Genomic DNA, 18937 nt, shown 5'->3' on the forward strand with positions numbered 1-18937 from the left:
GGGAGGATCAATGTTCAGAAAGATGTTATCATCTTGCTCTGCCGTGTTACTCTAATGAGTCAGCCAGTGTAGTGGGGGTTTTGTTCAAATATGCAATGACATTACAAAAGAGTTTCATGAGAATAAAAAAAGACATCTTTAAGTACACAAATGACTCAAGACTCATTTTGGAGGAGTCTAAGCTTAAAAATTCGGTACCAAACACATTACTACTGAGAAACTTGTGGCTTAGTGTTATTGTCTTCTTCCTGATATCAAAATTTCAAGCTTTGCAGTGCTGCAGGAAAAAAGAAAAAAAAAAAAAACTGAAATAAGCAGTCCCTCTTCAAACAGCAGGAAAAGAAAAAGGAGTGTAGAAAGGTGCATAGGATTTGCTGTTACTGATCCTTTTGAATGGGGTAGTAAGTCGATGGAAGTTGACAATGGTAAGGAAGGTGACTTTCTGGGGGAAAAAAAGAGCCACTTGGGAGACAGGGGTGCAGATTAGATTTCTATGTCATTGGAGCTAGCAGAGTTAAAGGTTATCTCATGCCACCCATTTATTGTGTATGTGGACACAAGTTCAGATACACAGAGATGATAAAATCAGCAGCCAATCAAGTGGTAGTGAAGGGATTTAAACGCAGCTCAACAAATTCTCTTGCTACTCTACCACATTGTATTTTCTCTCATGTTCCCTACTGTCCCATCCTCTAAAAATTAATATGATTCTTGTATCCTTCCTTTTGAAACTTGCAATCACTGGTTAAAATAATTACTGCTGTACCATGAAGCTACATTACAAGAAACAATACAAATGCCCATAGTCAGCCTTAAGGACATTAATGACTTAAAAAAAAAAAAAGACATCTAGAATACCTATATGCTCAGCCTTGAATCCTAGTTCATTTATTTCCTTGTTCAACAAGTGCCACTGGGGCCCTATGTATCACTCCACCACATTTCTCAGAGTAGCTCCTTTGATGGAGTTTCAGGAACTTCCAGATGGGGAAATTAAGGTTCACTAAATCCTGGCCCAGACTCAGCTTCCACTGCCTTATACTGACTGAGAGCTGTAGTACTTACTGGCTAGGCCTGACACAGAGAGGAGGATTAACTGGTTTGGTTTGCTTGGATGGAAGGCACTCAGCATGGTGGTCTTCTAAATGAGATTTAAAACTCTGCTAGAGATGCCAAGAAGTAGACTGAGAAGCAAAGCACCTATGTGAAGAGGGCTTCTTTCATATTAAAGATGGGAGGCAGTAGTTACAAGAGTGGTGACTATCCTGGTTTCTTCATCTTAACTTTCTCGGACCTGGAAAATGGCAAAAATAATAGTAATGAGAAGTAGGCATTTAACACAGTGGTTAAGACGCTGCTTGGCCGACTCCATAGCTCAATTGGGCTAATCCTCCGCCTGTGGCCTGCATCCTGAGTTCTAGTCCCGGTTGGGGCGCCAGGTACTAGTCCTGGTTGCTCCTCTTCCAGTCTAGTTCTCTGCTGTGGCCCAGGAGGGCAGTGGAGGATGGCCCAAGTGCTTGGGTCTCTGCACCCGCATGGGAGACTGGGAGGAAGCACCCGGCTCCTGGCTTCGGATCAGCACAGCGCCGGCAGTGGCAGTCATTAGGGGAGTGAACCAACGGAAGGAAGGCCTTTCTGTCTTTGTCTATTAACTCTCTCTCACTGTCTAACTCTGCCTGGCAAAAAAAAAAAAAAGACGCTGCTTGGGATGCCAGCATCCCATTATCAAGTGCCTGGGATCAGAGTCCTGATTCCACTTCTAATTCAGCTTCCTGCTAATGTCACACCCTAAGAGGCAGCAGTTGATGGCTCAAATACTTTGGTGCATGGACTGAACTCTGGGTTCCTGGCACAGTCTCCACAGTTATGGGCATCTGGGGAATGAACCAGAGAATGGGAGAGCTCAAATAAAGGAAAACAAATAAATTTAAAACTTAATAAAAAATAAAGACTAATACTTCAGAATTGTTTGAACTAAAAAAAAAAAAAGTCACTAAGAGAATCCCATATGTTCCATGATGCTATTATTCTGCTGCTGTCAGTGATGAAAAACCTCTCTTTTTTACAGGATATAATAATCAGAATTACCTGAGATACCCTTACTTGTTAAGCTTTAGTAGTTTTTCAAGTCAATGAACGGACAAAGGTCATTGTAGTCAAAGGTATATTACAGCCCAGTATGGCATGATACTCAAATACCGGGGGTACTGTACATGAGGGAAGCTTCCAACTGTCAGTCTTCCTTATTACTTTCTGCCTGCCCACCCCTCAAAACAACCTTGGGAGTAGTTAAGAAAAACAAGAAAACAAAACAAAACAAAAAAAAGAAAAACAAGAAAACAAACAAAAAAACACTAGGCACAGTGGTAAATACTATATTCCTTTAAAAAAAAATCAGAATGTGTATGTATGTGTATTTTTAAAACATACACACTCCAGGGGCCGGTGCTGTGGCACAGTGAGTTAACGCCCTGGCCTGAAGTGCCGGCGTACCATGCGGGTGCCAGTTCGAGGCCTGGCTGTTCCACTTCTGATCTAGCCCTCTGCTACAGCCTGGGAAAGCAGTGGAGAATGACCCAGGTCCTTGGGCCCCTGTACCCACGTGGCTCCTGGCTCTGGATTGGCACAGCTCTGGCCGTAACAGCCAATTGGGGAGTGAACCATCCATCGGATGGAAGACCTCTATCTCTCTCTCTCTCTCTGCCTCTCCTCTCTCTGTGTAACTCTGACTTTCAAATAAATAAATCTTAAAACAAAAAACACACACTCCAAATATTTTTGTTTCCCTTTGTCTTCTGTACAAGAAAAATATACAACATATCTCAAATGTTCTTATGAGTTCCACACTAATAACTACCTTGAAATACTGGGAGCAGAAGTGGGATGCTCTTTAGGAAGGCAGAAACATGCAGCTTATATATGCCAGTTTTTATATATTCTAAAGTAAAGGGTGCGTTAGCCATGAGTTGTATATTTATTAATTTTTAAAAAACTTTCCACCCTCACCCCCCTCCAAAGAAACTCCTTTTCCAAAGCTTCTAAATGCTTACTGGACTCCAAGTACCAATACTCATTTCTTCAGAAAACCAAGACATGGTGGTACTGACCAGTGTACAGCCAGTGTAAACGTAAGCTCTTTTTCCATTTAATGATGTGAAAACAAGTATCTGTCACTTAAGTTTTTGAAAAGCATTGAAAGAATGTATATGCAAGTAAATGAAATGCCATCCATGAAACAGTTACAACCACCAAAATAAGGAAGGCTTCTTTTTCTATTTTTACTTCAAATGGAACAAAGAAATTGGTCATCAGTTTTTGATAAGTTCTGGATTTGCCAACATCTCCAGAAACTGTACACAGGGGTAGTTCTTTTGTTTTACTCATTTATAACATATATATCACATAAGGCAAATTCATGTCATGCTTTACTTCAGTAAAATGGGGAAGCTTTCTCTGAAATTGGCACTAAAGTAGTAAGTTCTTAACAGCAAGGACACACATCCAACTATAAGCAGAATGAACACAGTCATCAAACATCAAATCAAATCACTTCCTTTATAGAATCAGCAATGAGGAACTCCAGAGGTAGTATGGCAGAAACGAGCATGGACCTATCAAGTCACAACCCATGAAGAAATTAAATTTATTTTTTTCCTATGCTTTTGACCATAAATTGCATTACACATATAGGACCTGAATAAAAAAAATCACTCGGAGCAGAAATCTTGGCCCATTAATTCAACTGACATATCAATTTACAACTCTCAGGACTGCAGGTATAAAAAAGATGATGTATAAAATTATGTAAGTTTGAAATGGTTTTCATCTCATTAAAAATATGTACATTTCCCAGTACTTGCTTCACAACCCCCCCAGCAATAAATTCTAAACTTTTATTTATAAAATGAGGCTCATTTATGAGATTTCAATGACTGCTATACTGCAAAGTACTTACATTCTGTAAAATATTTTAAGAACTTTTCATATCAAAGGTAGTTTATATTGGATTATCTGAAACCCAATAATGCCCACAGCTGAGCTTATACTTCTTTTCTTTAATGCTTGGAAAGCACTATGAAAATGCAAAGTGCTGTTAAGTGCTATCACCTCCCTTGAATCTTCACTTTCACTGTGTGCACATTGTGAAATAAACACATATGCAGCATGTCCATGTTTGATATGTATTTTTTATTTCCCTGCAGTTTTCACTTATCAAGAACAAGTAACAGGGAAAGTTGTCTGAACTAGTGCATAAACAAACATTCTGAAACACCACTACACGTATCTAATTTACAAGAACCGTATAAAAAAAGTCACTAAAACACTACACTATGAAGGTGTCCAACGCTTACAGTCAGACTTTTTCCAACCCGTTACTTGCCTTGTAGCCACAGGAAAACTCTCCAAAATTGAAAAGACAATCTTGCCACAACCCTCCCCCCCTCCCAACACCTGGGATGGCTCGATAGCTAGACTTCCAATAATTATTGCAATGATATAATGCAATACATACCTGGTAAAATATCTTTTATGTGATGTGTTACAGTTTTAAAGCCAGTTAAAATATGTAGTCTTCAGATAAAATGTAATCCTTGAAAAATTTTCATATCCGCACAGTTTAAATGTGCTAGATGCATAATTTTTCCTAGTCCATTTTTCTGTGTAATTATTTTTTATAAACTGGTATTATAAATAGAAATATACATTCAAAATATATGGAAAAGTGAGTTACTACATTAAATTTGCATGTATCGATCCATCCCTTTCCCCTGCACAGTAATAGAAAATACTATTTTGCCTTGAACTTCATATTTGACAGTGAAATGCCACTAAAGTATTTACCAAAAAGTCCATCTAGTCAAATTGTGAAACAAAATGAACCAAGTGAAAACTTTACAGTTCCTTTAGAAAAAAATTACAAGAATTTCATTTCCTAGCTATGAATCTTTAACTTTTTAGACACAAAGTTGGATTTATTTTTACAAGATACAAAATGTAAACATGGCAAAATAAATAGTTAAAACAAGTGATGCAGGATCCCATTTCATGCTCATGATCCCATTAAAGAATTATTTTTTAAAATCCATTCAGTTGCAAATTCAAGTGCAAAAGCATGATGATGAATATCTACTATTCAAGTAACAGAAATAATATTGATGATACAAATAAACTATTTTACAAGGTAGTGATTTTCCCAATTTTACAAAATATACATTATATATCGATTTAACATCCGATATAATGTAGTCCATTTAGGTCCATTGGTACACTCTGTGACCTACAGAGTGTCGCCTTTTGCATTCAGCTGGAATATGAATGACTGCACACCATCAGCACAGGTCAAAGCCACATGTTTTAGGTTATGTCACTTCCATAGCTACTGTTGTCTCTGCTATTCCATTTAAACCCAATCTTTCTGGTTCATGGTTCTCTCTATAACAAGGCAAAGAGTGAAATAAACATTAATAGTCTCTACAATGTGATGTTACCACTTAATATTTACAGAAACATTTTTATGTAACTATAAATAAACATGACTTCTGAAGAACATTTCTCATTTTTCTAGAAAGGAATGAGGAGTCTTTCCTCAGCTTAGAAAATCCACTAATTCCTAATTACTTACTTGATTATCACTATTTACTCAGGGAAGGTTATAATTTAACATAGTATCTCAGGTGAATCCAATAATAAATTATTTATTAACTATTAGCACATAGGACAAGCCAAGAGTTTTACAATAGATGGAGCATATAATACTCAAAGAGAATAATCATTAGGATCACAATATTACTTAAATTAATTTTCAGTGGAGTTTAGTCTTGTTCGTGATTCACTGTTCACCTTTCAATAGTTACAGAAAGAAATATAAAAACACTTTATAAAGTTCATTGTTATAGATTTAGCTAATTCTGGGATATTCTCAATTTTAATATGTTACTAGAATAATTTTCTTTCTGTTTGTATGTAATGCTGAAGAACACATAAATTTTGATTTAAAATCTAAACTCTAGCATGGAATAATACCAAATCTAGTTTTCCAGACTGCATAAACTGCCAAAAAAAAAAAAAAATAACAGAAGAGTAACTGGAGCTTCTAAAACATACTCTGATGTATTTGCCATTTTTTTTTTAAGGATTCTAGCTGGCATTTAAGAATATCCTTAACATCTGCTGCAAAGCAAGTCTGTCAACAGACTCTATTACTTGAGCAGTAAAAAAGGTCTTCCTCCTACAGGAAAGTCAGCATACAACCTGAGAAAATGATACCTCTCACACTCACACACACATGAACACACACCTTGTTATGCTGCTGATGGCGCTGCTAGGAGTAACCTTTGGCACTCTGTCCATACTGGCAGCCACTGTGGCGAGTTTTAAGGCTGTTGGCGAGGGTGCTGAAGTCCGTGTATTGATATGCACATTGACTGGAGAAACAACACTGACATTATTGAGGTGCACTGCATTTGTCAGGCAGGAATTGTTCATGGGAAGTGTTTGAGGACTGCTTGTGCACAACGCTGGGATTAAGTGGTTTGTTGTGGTGTGACCAACTGTCCTTACAAGTTGTACAGCTGAAATCCCTGGGCTAGATGATAAAGCCATATTGGTGGAATACAATGTTTTAGACGTTCCTGAAAGAGAAAAAAAATTAGTGTAATGGGCAGTTATACAACTTTGGAAAATTAGGAGTTACATATATGTTATTGTCAACATTTATATTATAATTAAATACCAAGTTAACTTTCTACAAACAGGTTTCTCCAAAGAGTTTGTGACCATTAAGTATAATGCATTCACCTGTGACAACCCCCAAACCATCCTCTTTCTGTTTGCTTACCAAAGAGGTTTTGCTGCCTCCATGCCTACACTTTGGAGGACCTTATAATACAACAGATGAAAATGACAGCTGAATTTCCTTAAGAATTTACATATGCATAGACACTGGTAAGAAAAGAAATTCAGGATCATGGGTACCTATCAAAGCAACTGGAAAATCCTAGATTCTGAGAGGCAGCTGAAGTTATGATGGGACAGCAAGTCATTGAGGACTCAGGAGATCTAAGAAGCAGACAGAGGCTGACAGCAATACGGGATCTTAATAGAAGGAGTCAAAAGTATGCATGTGAATATGTAAGGGTGGGAAAGTAAACCAAATTTCAAACTTATTATAGACTGTCCTGGATTAAATATCACCTTTTTAATCAATGCTTGGATGATTCAACAGTAACCAGCCTGAAGGATTTCCTAAGATGTGAGGTAACTGACAGTTAAAGATGCTCTACAGGTAGATATTCAATGTACACAGAAGAAACAGGGAACAGGTTCCACATGAACTCTATAGAACACCCAGCCATTCTCCTTTATCTTTCCAAAGAAATTCTGAAGCATACTGACTACTTCTTAGATATATTTTTCCCAAGGATATAAAAGAGCAAAGACCATACCACAACTCAGTGAGTTACAACTTCAAGTGAGTTAGTACACATGAAAACTGCAGCCATACCTGAAGGCTGGACAACACCGTTTATGTTGTTGTGGCCAGGGTTCTGTTCCTTGACCACCTCACTGCGACTTGGAACAGGTGCACTGACCACTGCAGATGCAGCAAAGTGGGCGCTGGCTGAGTCAAGTGTTTTAGACATACAGTCAGAGGTGCTTGAGCCCTATAAAATGGACAAAGTTAAATTCTCATTTTTTTAGATGCAATTTCATAAGCATATTAAGGAATGAGGCAAGCCCAAGAGCCTAATCTTTAACTGGTACACATGTTTAGACTGTAAAACTTACAGTCTACAAAAATACTTATTTTTGGCATATGGAGCAGGAAGTAGCTAAAAACTGGCAAGAATTATTTCTAAGAATTAGGGGATCAAAAAACTGAAACCCTTCATGGTTTATTAATTTTTCCAATAAATGTCAATGAGTGTTTTTTTTTCCCTAAAGATTTTATTTGGAAGACAGAGTTACTGAGATAAAGGGAGCCAGATCTTCTACCTCTTGGTTCATTCCCTAAATGGCCACAACAGATGGGGCTGGATCAGGCCAAAGCCAAGAACGTGGATCTCCATCCAAGTCTCTCAAATGGATGGCAGGGGCACAAGTATTCAGGCCATCTTCTGCTGCTTTCCCAGGTACTTTAGCAAGGAGCTGGATCAGAAGCACAGTATCCTGGATTTAAACTGGCACTCAGATATAAGATGCCAGAGCTGCAGGTGGCAGCTCACCCACTATGTCACAACAATGGCTTATTCTCAAGCACTTTTAAAAGCACTTCTTGGGACCAGTACTGTGGTACAGTGCATTAGACTGCCACCTGTGATGCAGACATTCCATATGAGCACTGGATAGAGTCCCAGCTGTTCCACTTCTGATCCAGCTCCCTGCTAATGTGCCTGGAAAAGCAGCAGAAGATGGCTCGAGTAACTGGGCTCCTTCCACCCATGTGGGAGAACTGGATGAAGTTTCTGGCTTCTGGTTTCAGCCTACACAGCCTCAACCATCATAGCCATATGGGGAGTGAACCAGCAGATGAAAAATCTTTTTCTCCTTGTTTCTACCTGTCACTCTGCCTTTCAAATAAATAAAATAAATGTTCAAAAATGTGTGATAGGCTTGCTACTACAGGTAAAATGAAATCAGAGATGGCTAATCATCATTTTTATCAGAGTAAAAACCTTGTGAAGTAGGCTGAAAATGCTTTAGACTGGTTATCCAAGAAAAAGCTAACACAGCTAAGTTTAATGTCCAGTCTTCCTTTATTCTGTATAAAGCTGTCTGTTACTATGCCAACAACCCATGACTGTACACGTCACAGTCACTGAAGTTTTCATGGTGCTGGACTCAGGATCTTCAAGGAAGGTGTATTCACTCTACAAATTAAACGGCTTGAGCTCTCAGAATATAACTAAGATTGAGTTAAGCTCAGTCACTACTTTACAAGTATTTCCAGTATTATTGAAAAACAAAACTGAAGACCTACAATGCAAGGTTTGTTTATCTTTTTCAGGTGATTCAAACGTGAAACAGATTCAGTTTTGTTTTTAGGGGCATAAGACAACAGAAATTTATTCTATAAAGCTCTGGAGGCCCAAGTCCACAGCGAGTCTTACACGAATAATATAAAGGTGGTGGCAGAGCTAGATCCTTCTGGCAACTGGGTGCTATGTAGTGTTTTTATTCTTATCCCTAGTATCATGTCTTCATTTAATGGTGTCTATGGACAACTTCCTCTAGTGGTAATTATTTTCTACAGGGAAATGTGATTCACTGTTTATAATAGTTTAGGAAGGTGATAGGCAAGGTATATCTTTGAACAAAATCTTTTTTAGGGAAATGGAGGTAAGAGATGATGGTTTTAACAAAATATAATTAGACACATACTCAATAACCTTGCCTCCAAAAGCAGTTAATAGTCAGAGATTACTCTAGGAAAATTAGTTATTTAAAATTACATAAATCAAAGAAATCCAGGTTAGATTCCCCAAATTAAGATATCAAGGTTATTACCTGCTCCTTGACTAAAACTGAGCAAAACTACACTATCACAAAAGAAAGGAACATAACCATGATTAAAAGACAGGCTCACCTGTGCTTTCGGATGTGTCTGTTGCGAGGAATGCTGAGATTGCTGTTTCTGCTGAAGCTGAGCAAGTTGCTGCCTTTGCATTTGAACTAACTGCTGTTGATGTGTCTGAAACTGCTCTTCTGTGATACCCCCTGTTACTGGTAAAGGACATTAATTTCAGAAATAAATATGTTTTAAAGTATTTTTAACAACTCTAGTAGAAAATGACAAACACTGCATAATTGACATGAAAAATAATGAAATACACATTATCAGCAAAGAACCCAAGAGACATGACAAATCTTTCATTTGTTATAAGCTTTCATATACTGATATCCAAGATGTCCTTACTATCACATGCTTTGGGGGCTGGTGTTATGGCGCAGTGGACGAGTCACTGCCTTTGACATCAGTGTCCCATAGGAGCACCAGTTCAAGTCCTGGCTGCTCCCCTTCTGGTCCAGCCACCTGCTAATGCACATGGGAGGCCCAACTGCTTGGACCCTTGCCACCTACATGGGAGACCCAGATGGAGTTCCAGGATCCTGGTTTCAGCCTGGCCAAGTCTGTCTGTTGTGGCCATTTGAGGACTGAGGTAGCAGATGAGATATTTCTGTCTTTCATTCTACCTTTCAAATAAATGAATACACAAATCTTAAAAAAATAATTGCATGCTTAAAAAAGTTTCTGTATATGGTTTTATTGTACCATAAAGTACTACCATGAGGATTTTGTCATTCATTCAGACTTGATATCTTTGAGATTGCTCTTAATTCTGTACATTACAGTGACCACATGAGAAAAACATTGATTAAAATAAATAATATTATTAGGTTATAGCCTTAATAATAAAACAGGACCGCTGGTTTTCATGACAGTGAAAACACTTTTCTGATTACAAATTGGAGAGCAAAGATGTTCACTTAATATAACCATAGGCCATAGTTTAAGCCAAGTCAATGCCTGAAACAAATCCTATCTGTAAAAATATGAACTAGAATTCAGAAAAGTTTCATACAATTAAATATGCAATGCATACAACAACTATGTTGTTACCAAGGGCTTTAAAAGTTAATGGGAGGTAGAGGGTAGACATATGAACCAGAAGTTACGATGTGGTTTAAAACTCCCATGTCATATACATCAGAGTGTGTGGGTTCAAGATCCAGCTTCCCTCCTGACTCTAGCTTCTTAATAATGTGGACTTCAGAAGAAAACAGTGATGGCTCAAGTGACAGGATTCTTGACACCCACAGAGGAGACCTGCATTGAGTCCATGCCTCCTGGATCTGGCTCCAGTTGGGGAGCTATTGCAGTAATTTGAGGAGTGAACTAGCCAATGGGAGAACTTTAGAGAGAGAGTTCTCTCAAGTAAAAAAAGTTTTAAATAAAAATAACACATCTAAAATTTTCAATTAAAAGATCAGCTGGCCGGCGCCGCGGCTCACTAGGCTAATCCTCCGCCTTGCGGCGCCAGCACACCAGGTTCTAGTCCCGGTCGGGGCGCTGGATTCTGTCCCGGTTGCCCCTCTTCCAGGCCAGCTCTCTGCTGTGGCCAGGGAGTGCAGTGGAGGATGGCCCAAGTCCTTGGGCCCTGCACCCCATGGGAGACCAGGAGAAGCACCTGGCTCCTGCCATCGGATCAGCGCGGTGTGCCGGCAGCAGCGCGCTGGCCGCGGCGGCCATTGGAGGGTGAACCAACGGCAAAAGGAAGACCTGTCTCTCTGTCTCTCTCTCACTGTCCACTCTGCCTGTCAAAAAATAAAATAAATAAATAAATTTTAAAAAAAAAGATCAGCTAATAATAGTTGTAATATGGAGAATTTCTCTTAAATATAAACAAAATTTATTTATCAATGTTTAAGTAGTCCACTGATAAGCTAATTACATAGAAGTACACTGTTAGAGTTAGGCAACAGTGAAACACTCCAGAGTAATTTTGTTCTATTTTTCTTTACCGTCTCCTTTCCTCTCTCCCAGCTACTTCACCCAATACATATTTATTGCCAACTATAATACAGAGGACTATGCCAAGAGTCCCAGTGAATACAGGAAAAAGTAAATCAAGAGGAAAATCCTGCAGTAGCTATGAAGCAAAGATACATGTAAAAACAATACCAAGTAATTTGTGTCAATCTCTACATGCAATGGAAGAATGCAATCTATATGACCTAAGGGAATTTATCCTAACTTAAGCTATTTGATTTCCCCAAATTTTTATATTTACTAGTCACAAATTAAAAAAAAAGTGATGATAAATTAGACATCTAACAAGTTATGTTTAGTATAGTCTATTTTCTGTGAAGTGTTGATTAACCCTCATAGATGAATAAAGCTTTATATATACTTCCATTTTTGCTCCACAACATTAAATTTGTATTACTATGACGGAAAAACAGTTCTTAATTTTCAGAAGTGTCAAAAAATATGGGGCTACTGTCTGCTGACTTTGATACCAAAAATTTGATCCCTGATCCCATTTCTGGCGGAGAACCACTGACACAAACTTTATTCTCTAACATGGATATACTTTTAAAACTCGTTTTCATTTTTTCTCTTCCCCAACAGCTCAAGTTCTGTATGTTATATTTATTCTTGACATGCAGCTCTTTCATTACTATAAAGGTATTTTGTGCTGAAAACAAGAAAATTTCTAGAGAATTGTTCAGCATTATTTCAAATCCTTTGACAAAAATAGCAAATAGTAATCATGGCACAAAACTGGAACACACACTAGAATATCCTTTCTGACTCCTTTATCATTGTGAGATGAAAACAAAGTGGTAAGAAATGTATGGTTTTACTGAATTGCTGTTTTCAGAGTTGACCTGCTGGCAAGTGGAGGGTGGAAATCTGACTGAAAGCACTTTCTCTATTAATTATTTTTTCCTTCATAAGTTACTGAAATACTTCCATAAGAGATTTCTTACATTGGTTTGGGTCATAAAAAAGGCAAAAGAAAGATTTCATAGAGTAGAATAAACCTGTTTAGGATTGAGATGCAGGATAGGGACTGTATGGGATGGGAGAATACTGGCACAAAGGAGATGCTGCAATGTACAAACGAGAAATCTCTGCTTCTCTTGCTTAGGGCCAAGCTTAGTTCTTTGAACTAACTGATCTTAAATCTACTATATCTCATGCCCCCAAGTCTTATCAGTTTAAAAGTAACCATACATTTGATCGCTTTGTAAGGTGATAATATTTCACTACTGTAGCTAGATGGGAAGTACAAATCTAACCAGGCAATATATTCTAACAAACTAGTATAGCTATTACAGCATTTTCTCTTCTAGGGGCTGGTACTCTGGCAGAGCAGGCTAAAGCCCAGGCCTGCAGCACCAGCAACCCATATGGGTGCTGGTTCAAGTCCCTGCTGCTCTACTTCCCAACCAGCTCTCTGCTTATGGCCTGGGAAAGCAGAAGATGGCTCAAGTCTTTGGGCCCCTGCATCCCAATGGGAGACCAAGGAGAGGCTCCTGGCCATTGTGGTCATTTGGGGAGTGAACGAGCGGGATCAAAGAACTCTGTCTCTGGCTTTGCCTCTCTCTGTAGCTCTTTCAAATAAATAAAATACACCTTAAAATTTTTTTCTCTTTCGTATATCCAAATATGTCACTCTGTACTAAGTAACATTTGAATACTTTTCCAACAGTCTTTTTTTCTTTTCTTTTTTTTTTTTTTTAAGAGAAAGGGTTTATTGGTGGAGGAAACCAGACAGACCGAAGGGAAGGGGCAAAGAAGGAAAAGAGTGTAAGAGAGATCAAGAGAGAAAGAGAGAGAAGGAGAGATCAAGAGACAGAGACCAGTCTACTTTACACAATAGCCCTTGACCTTTTTATCTTCTGTATATCTGACTCATTACATATCTTGTTAGATTTTCAGTTTGCTTTTATCCCTCAGATGAATCCATGTTCCTTTTCTTAGAATACTTGTCACCATCCTTGGAATGTTGATTTTGTTCTCCAAGGTCCAAGACAGTCATCATTTCATCCATTAGGTTTCAGATTGTGGTCTCTATATGGTACTCTGCCTAGGGTGACCTCTTAGCATCTTTCCCTCTGATAGTGATACACTGAAAACTAACTCTGGGCAATTTCACAGATTCTACATTAATTTCATAATCATAGAGCTCTTGATTACTATTTTTTAAGCTTGGGCCCACACAGGCTTTCTTGAGTATATGTGAAATTTTTACAAATATTTGCTAAACTATATTGCTGTTTCATTGATAAAAAATAAAAACCTAATGGAAATACACATTGGATGATGACTTTTGTGCTTATACCTGCCTTTGTTTTTTGGGACTTTTTTTTTCTTCACAATCATTTAACTTTTAATGTAGTGTTTCTCCATACCAGGGGATTCCAATTCAATCCCATCAAGGTGGAATGTACCAATGCCATCTCACTAGTCCAAGTGATCAATTTCAGTTCACAATTGATCACACTGATAGGTCTAAGAGTCAAAGGGAGCACATAAACAAGTCTAGTACCTGCTAATACTAACCGATAGAATAAATAAAGGGGAGAGTGATCCAACATGGGAAGCGAGATACACAGCAGACTCATAGAATGGCAGATGTCCTAAACAGCACTCGGGCCTCAGAATCAGCCCTAAAGGCATTTGGATCCGGCTGAAAAGCCCATGAGTATTTCAGGCATGGAAAGCCAAGACACTCTGGCAAAAAAAAAAAAAAAAAAAACAAAAAAAACAAAAAAAAAAAACACAAAAAACCTAAATGAAAGATCTCTGTGAGTGAGATCCCAGTGGAAAGAAAAGGTCTTCAAAGAAGGGGGTACCTTTCTCTGAAGGGAGGAGAGAACCTCCACTTTGACTATGACCTTGTCTAAACAAGATAAGAGTCGGAGAACTCAAAAGGCTTCCATAGCCTTGGAAACTCATGACTGGAGCATAGGGAGATTACTGATGCCATAAACAGGAGTGTCAATTTGTAAAGTCAACAACAGGAGTCACTGTGCACTTACTCCTCATGTAGGATCTCTGTCCTTAATGTGCTGTACATTGAGATGTAATGCTATAACGAGTACTCAAACAGTATATTTCACTTTGTGTTTCCATGGGGGTGCAAACTGTTGAAATCTTTACTTAATGTATACTAAACTGATCTTCTGTATATATAGAAAATTGAAAATGAATCTTGATATGAATGGAAGGGGAGAGCGAGCGGGAAAGGGGAGGGTTGCGGGTGGGAGGGAAGTCATCGGGGGTAAGGGGGATGCCAATGTAATCCATAAGCTGTACTTCGGAAATCTATATTCATTAAATAAAAGCTTAAAAAAAAAATGTAGTGTTTCTCAACCTAGGCTAAGATGTGATATGCTTGGGAAGCCATGATTTTTTTTTTCCAAAATACTGGTCCATACCAAATTTTCACAGTTTAATGAAGAATATCTAATGTTGATAGTAGAGATTATCAAAAAGTCAAAATGAATGTATTCTCCAGCATTTCTTCATCTATCAGGTAGGTCTTTATTACATTTAAACTTTTTTTTTTTTAAAAGACAGATCTAGAAATACTCTGGGAAATGGAGAAGGCAGAATTCTATTTCAAATATTCCAGGTTATAGTGGGGAGTCAGGTGCAAAGTTTGCATAAACCAGTAGAGCCAAAGATAAACCTTCTAATTCAGGCTAGTTGACACTACCTGTCTAGGACTACATATATCCTGTAAATCTAACTCTTACAGCTGAAGGCAAAACTGCCCATACGGAGAGTGGGAAGGTGAGAGGGGCCAAGACTAAGAAACAACTGTATGTCAAGATAATGAAAACAGACTAAAGATCCAATTAAATTTCTGACACTCAAGTTAAACAGTTAAAATTGGAGCTTCATCACAGTTTCCTTTAGTAATCAAACAAAAATCTTTTGATCCCTTAGGCCTGAATTTCTCATCTTTGGAAGCAACCCTAAATTCCTCCAAATAAATCCTTTTGAGTACATTAGCTATTCATTAAAGCAATTTTAATCATTCTAAAACTTTTATGCTTGCAAATATTTTCTGACAAAAAAGAACAGGAAAAGAAACTAAATTCAATTAAAAGTCAGGAATTTCTCTAGAAAAACTGTATAGACTGTTGATGATTTTACAAATTGGTGACTGACAATAACTGGAGTTGATTTAAAAAAAGGTTGCTAGTATTAATCCAGCATATTAAGACAGATTGAGAAAAAGAAAGAAAAAATACACTAATTTGCAACTGTGTATTAGCGAATATCAAGATTAGATGTTAAAGAATACTGTAGTTTGAAATGACTAAAGACTATAAAGAATGCTGTATTTGCCATGTACCTTAAGTTTCTTGAAGGTAAGGATTTCTGTCTAGTAAAACTTTCCAACTTTTAAGCATTTAACAGTTCTTTGTATATAATACATACTAAATAATTGTGCATAAAATTCATTTTCCTTGGCTATTCATTTGTGAGGTTCAGTGCAATCTACCTTTTCCTTTGTCCTGTTTTTATTTGAGAAGAGTTTCTCAATTAAGAAGATACACCTTTATTTTATTTACTAGTTAAGAGTATTTTTACTTTAAAATCAAAGTCTTTAAGACATACAGTTCAATTTTCCTTTAAGTATATAAAAAATAATAAAATGTATTTTGGACCTGATGTTTATGGCTTGGAAAATATTAATCAGGGTTATTAACAAAATGAAAGTAAGAAAATTCTTTTAACCAGCCCTCCAAAGTTTATATATGATGCAAACCTCTTGGTTTTAAGAATTAAAGAGCTTATGATATAAACAAATTTTATTATCAAATATATTAGGTTTCTATTTCTGATTAAGCCTTTCATTTGCTGCAATTTCCTAGCTGTGAACAAAAATCAGTAAGAGGGGCTGGCGTTGTGGCACAGTGTTTGTTAAAGCTGCTGCCTGTGACACTGGCATCCCATATAGGCGCTGGTTTGAGTCTCGGCTGCTCCACTTCTGGTCTAGCTCCCTGTTATTGCACCTAGGAAAGCTGAAGACAGCCCAAGTGCTTGGGCCCTTGAATCCATGTGGAAGACCTGGAAAAAGCTCCTGGCTCTTGGCTTTGGCCTCGCCCAGCCCTGGTCATTGTGTCTATTTGGGGAGTGAACCAAAGGATGGAAAAGTTCTGTGTCTCTCCCTCTAACTCCTTCAAATAAATAAAATAAATCTTTTTCAAAAAAAATTCAGTATGAATAATTTGTATAACTCAGTGATATTCTGCCATGTCAAAATATGGTCCTGTGTCAGACTTGTTACTCTTAAAAACACACATGCTTTCATAATCAAGCACACTAAGAATAAAAGGAAGACAAAAGTCTTAAAGACATCTAGATTAAAAGAAAGCAAATACAGAAAATAAACCAAATACATGAGGATTCCATTCTTCTGTGTATGTGTGCATCAAAAGTAAAAATACAACTTTCTAAAAAACAAAAACTCCTACATTCTTTTTATGTAAATGAGGAAATTCATAAAGATTTACTGAGCTGTAACTGAATTCTCTCAAAATTATCTGAGAAAACCATGTAATGAACATAACTTATAAAATGGAGACTTAAAATTACCATGGCTTTTCAGTTGTTACCAAATGCTATTCAAAGTTTTTTCATCATGTATTTATACTCTGATGCCTGTATTTTTAAATAGGTTTATTAAAAACAAAAATCTTGTAGCCACAAGGACTAGCAAGGCCCGGCCTGCAGAAAAGACAGCCTTTAAACAAAATCTTTTATTCTAGTAACAAATGATTACATATGAAAGACTTGATTTCTTTTTTTTCTTTTTCTTTTTTTTTTTTTTTTTTTTTTTTGACAGGCAGAGTGGACAGTGAGAGAGAGAGAGAGAGACAGAGAGAAAGGTCTTCCTTTTTGCCGTTGGTTCACCCTCCAATGGCTGCCGCGCTACGGCTGGCGCATAGCACTGATCCGAAGCCAGGAGCCAGGTGCTTCTCCTGGTCTCCCATGGGGTGCAGGGCCCAAGCACTTGGGCCATCCTCCACTGCACTTCCGGGCCATAGCAGAGAGCTGGCCTGGAAGAGGGGCAACAGGGACAGAATCCGGTGCCCGGACCGGGACTAGAACCCGGTGTGCTGGCGCTGCAAGGCGGAGGATTAGCCTAGTGAGCCGCGGCACCAGCTAAGACTTGATTTCAAAATAGACTTCTAGCTGACCTCGGTTGTTTGCTGAAGCTTAGAATTTTTCAAGTGAAGGAAATGATACAATGTTGAAGACATTAAAAAAAACAGGAAAGATTAAACAGTCCAAAAAGATTATTTTTTTCTGATGACAAGGGAAAGGCAAACATGCAAAAACCCCTTACTGCCTATGATGTTAACACTGTGCATTCATGATTTAAGTTCACCTGAGTAGTGCATGCATGATCAAAATGGTATTTTAAATGCATATTTTATGTTGATATATGTGTGGTAGTGTCAGAGAATTACAGAACTGATTATCATGGAGTTATTTAATTTGCATTGTTATATTTTACATCAATACATATGTAATATTGATGATACAACAGACAACATATGTACATTTTCTGCAAAAGTCAAGTTAAATCTAGAGTTCATCTGGCGTATATAGTAGAAAGCTGCAAATATCTGGCCGTGTTCAAATTGAAAAGGAAAATACCAAACCATTTTTAAAATATGGTATGCATTAGAAGGGAAAAAATTCAGCCTATGGCCAAATATAATTACAAATGCCTCTAATTATTTTGAGCAATGTTTGGTACAGGAATTCTTGTTTAAATAATTTGAGGTATGTTTCAGCGTTGGCTGAATATAGATTTGACCTAGTATCTGTCAACTTCCTACTATCTTCAGAATTCTAAGAATCTTGTCATCTCTGCTCATATTAGGTATTTATCTACTTCAGCTTCAAAATCTCATTAAACTTCACAGACTCATGAACTTTATATAATGGGATGCCATTTTTCCTTACCTAAGTTCGTTTAGGAGAAAATTAACCAACTAATATGGAGAAATGATATGCCAACTTCCAATCATTCAAACAAATCCAATTTTCCATTATAACCTTTAAACAGATAAATGTCTAAGTCAAGTTGGAAAACAGGCAGTTCAGTAACTAAAAAAGACTGAAAACTACTGAGATGAGAGTTCAAGTTAAAATGATTTAAAATCACTGTATAAAGAAGTTTAATATAATTTCACATCCTAAAGTGCATCATCCAGGAAATAATTCTAAAACACATGCTTTATAAAGAAAGAAAGGACATAAGTAGTTAGTCATGTCATATCTACTTTTGTCTGCATACCACACATTATTTATAATGTGTATGTAATAAGGACATTTAAAAGTTGTACACATTTGTATATATGTGATAAAGATTAACCACAGAGAAAAAGCAAATTA

The 18937-nt window shown here is 37.4% G+C and overlaps 1 protein-coding gene across 18 annotated transcripts in view; it reads right to left on the bottom strand.

Moving 5' to 3' along the window:
• Positions 1-4167: 4167 nt before the first annotated feature.
• EPC2 (enhancer of polycomb 2) overlaps positions 4168-18937 on the bottom strand; it is a 137864-nt gene continuing 123094 nt past the window's right edge. For 13 of the 18 annotated variants that reach the window (XM_051848701.3, XM_051848700.3, XM_089329182.1 and 10 more), the window contains 4 exons: positions 9587-9723; positions 7505-7664; positions 6299-6632; positions 4168-5433 (listed from right to left, as the gene is read on the bottom strand). In XM_051848701.3, coding sequence (XP_051704661.1) covers positions 5361-5433; positions 6299-6632; positions 7505-7664; positions 9587-9723 — 704 coding nt within the window. In that variant the 3' untranslated portion in view covers positions 4168-5360. Of the gene's footprint in view, positions 5434-6298; positions 6633-7504; positions 7665-9586; positions 9724-18510; positions 18599-18937 lie in introns of those variants that run through there. The other 5 variants (XM_089329181.1, XM_089329180.1, XM_089329187.1 and 2 more) reach the window with 2 other exon arrangements.

The sequence above is a fragment of the Oryctolagus cuniculus genome, chromosome 3 (assembly GCF_051225735.1).
Source record: "Oryctolagus cuniculus isolate XC-2025 breed Fujian yellow rabbit chromosome 3, ASM5122573v1, whole genome shotgun sequence".
Classification (NCBI taxonomy): Eukaryota; Metazoa; Chordata; class Mammalia; order Lagomorpha; family Leporidae; genus Oryctolagus; species Oryctolagus cuniculus.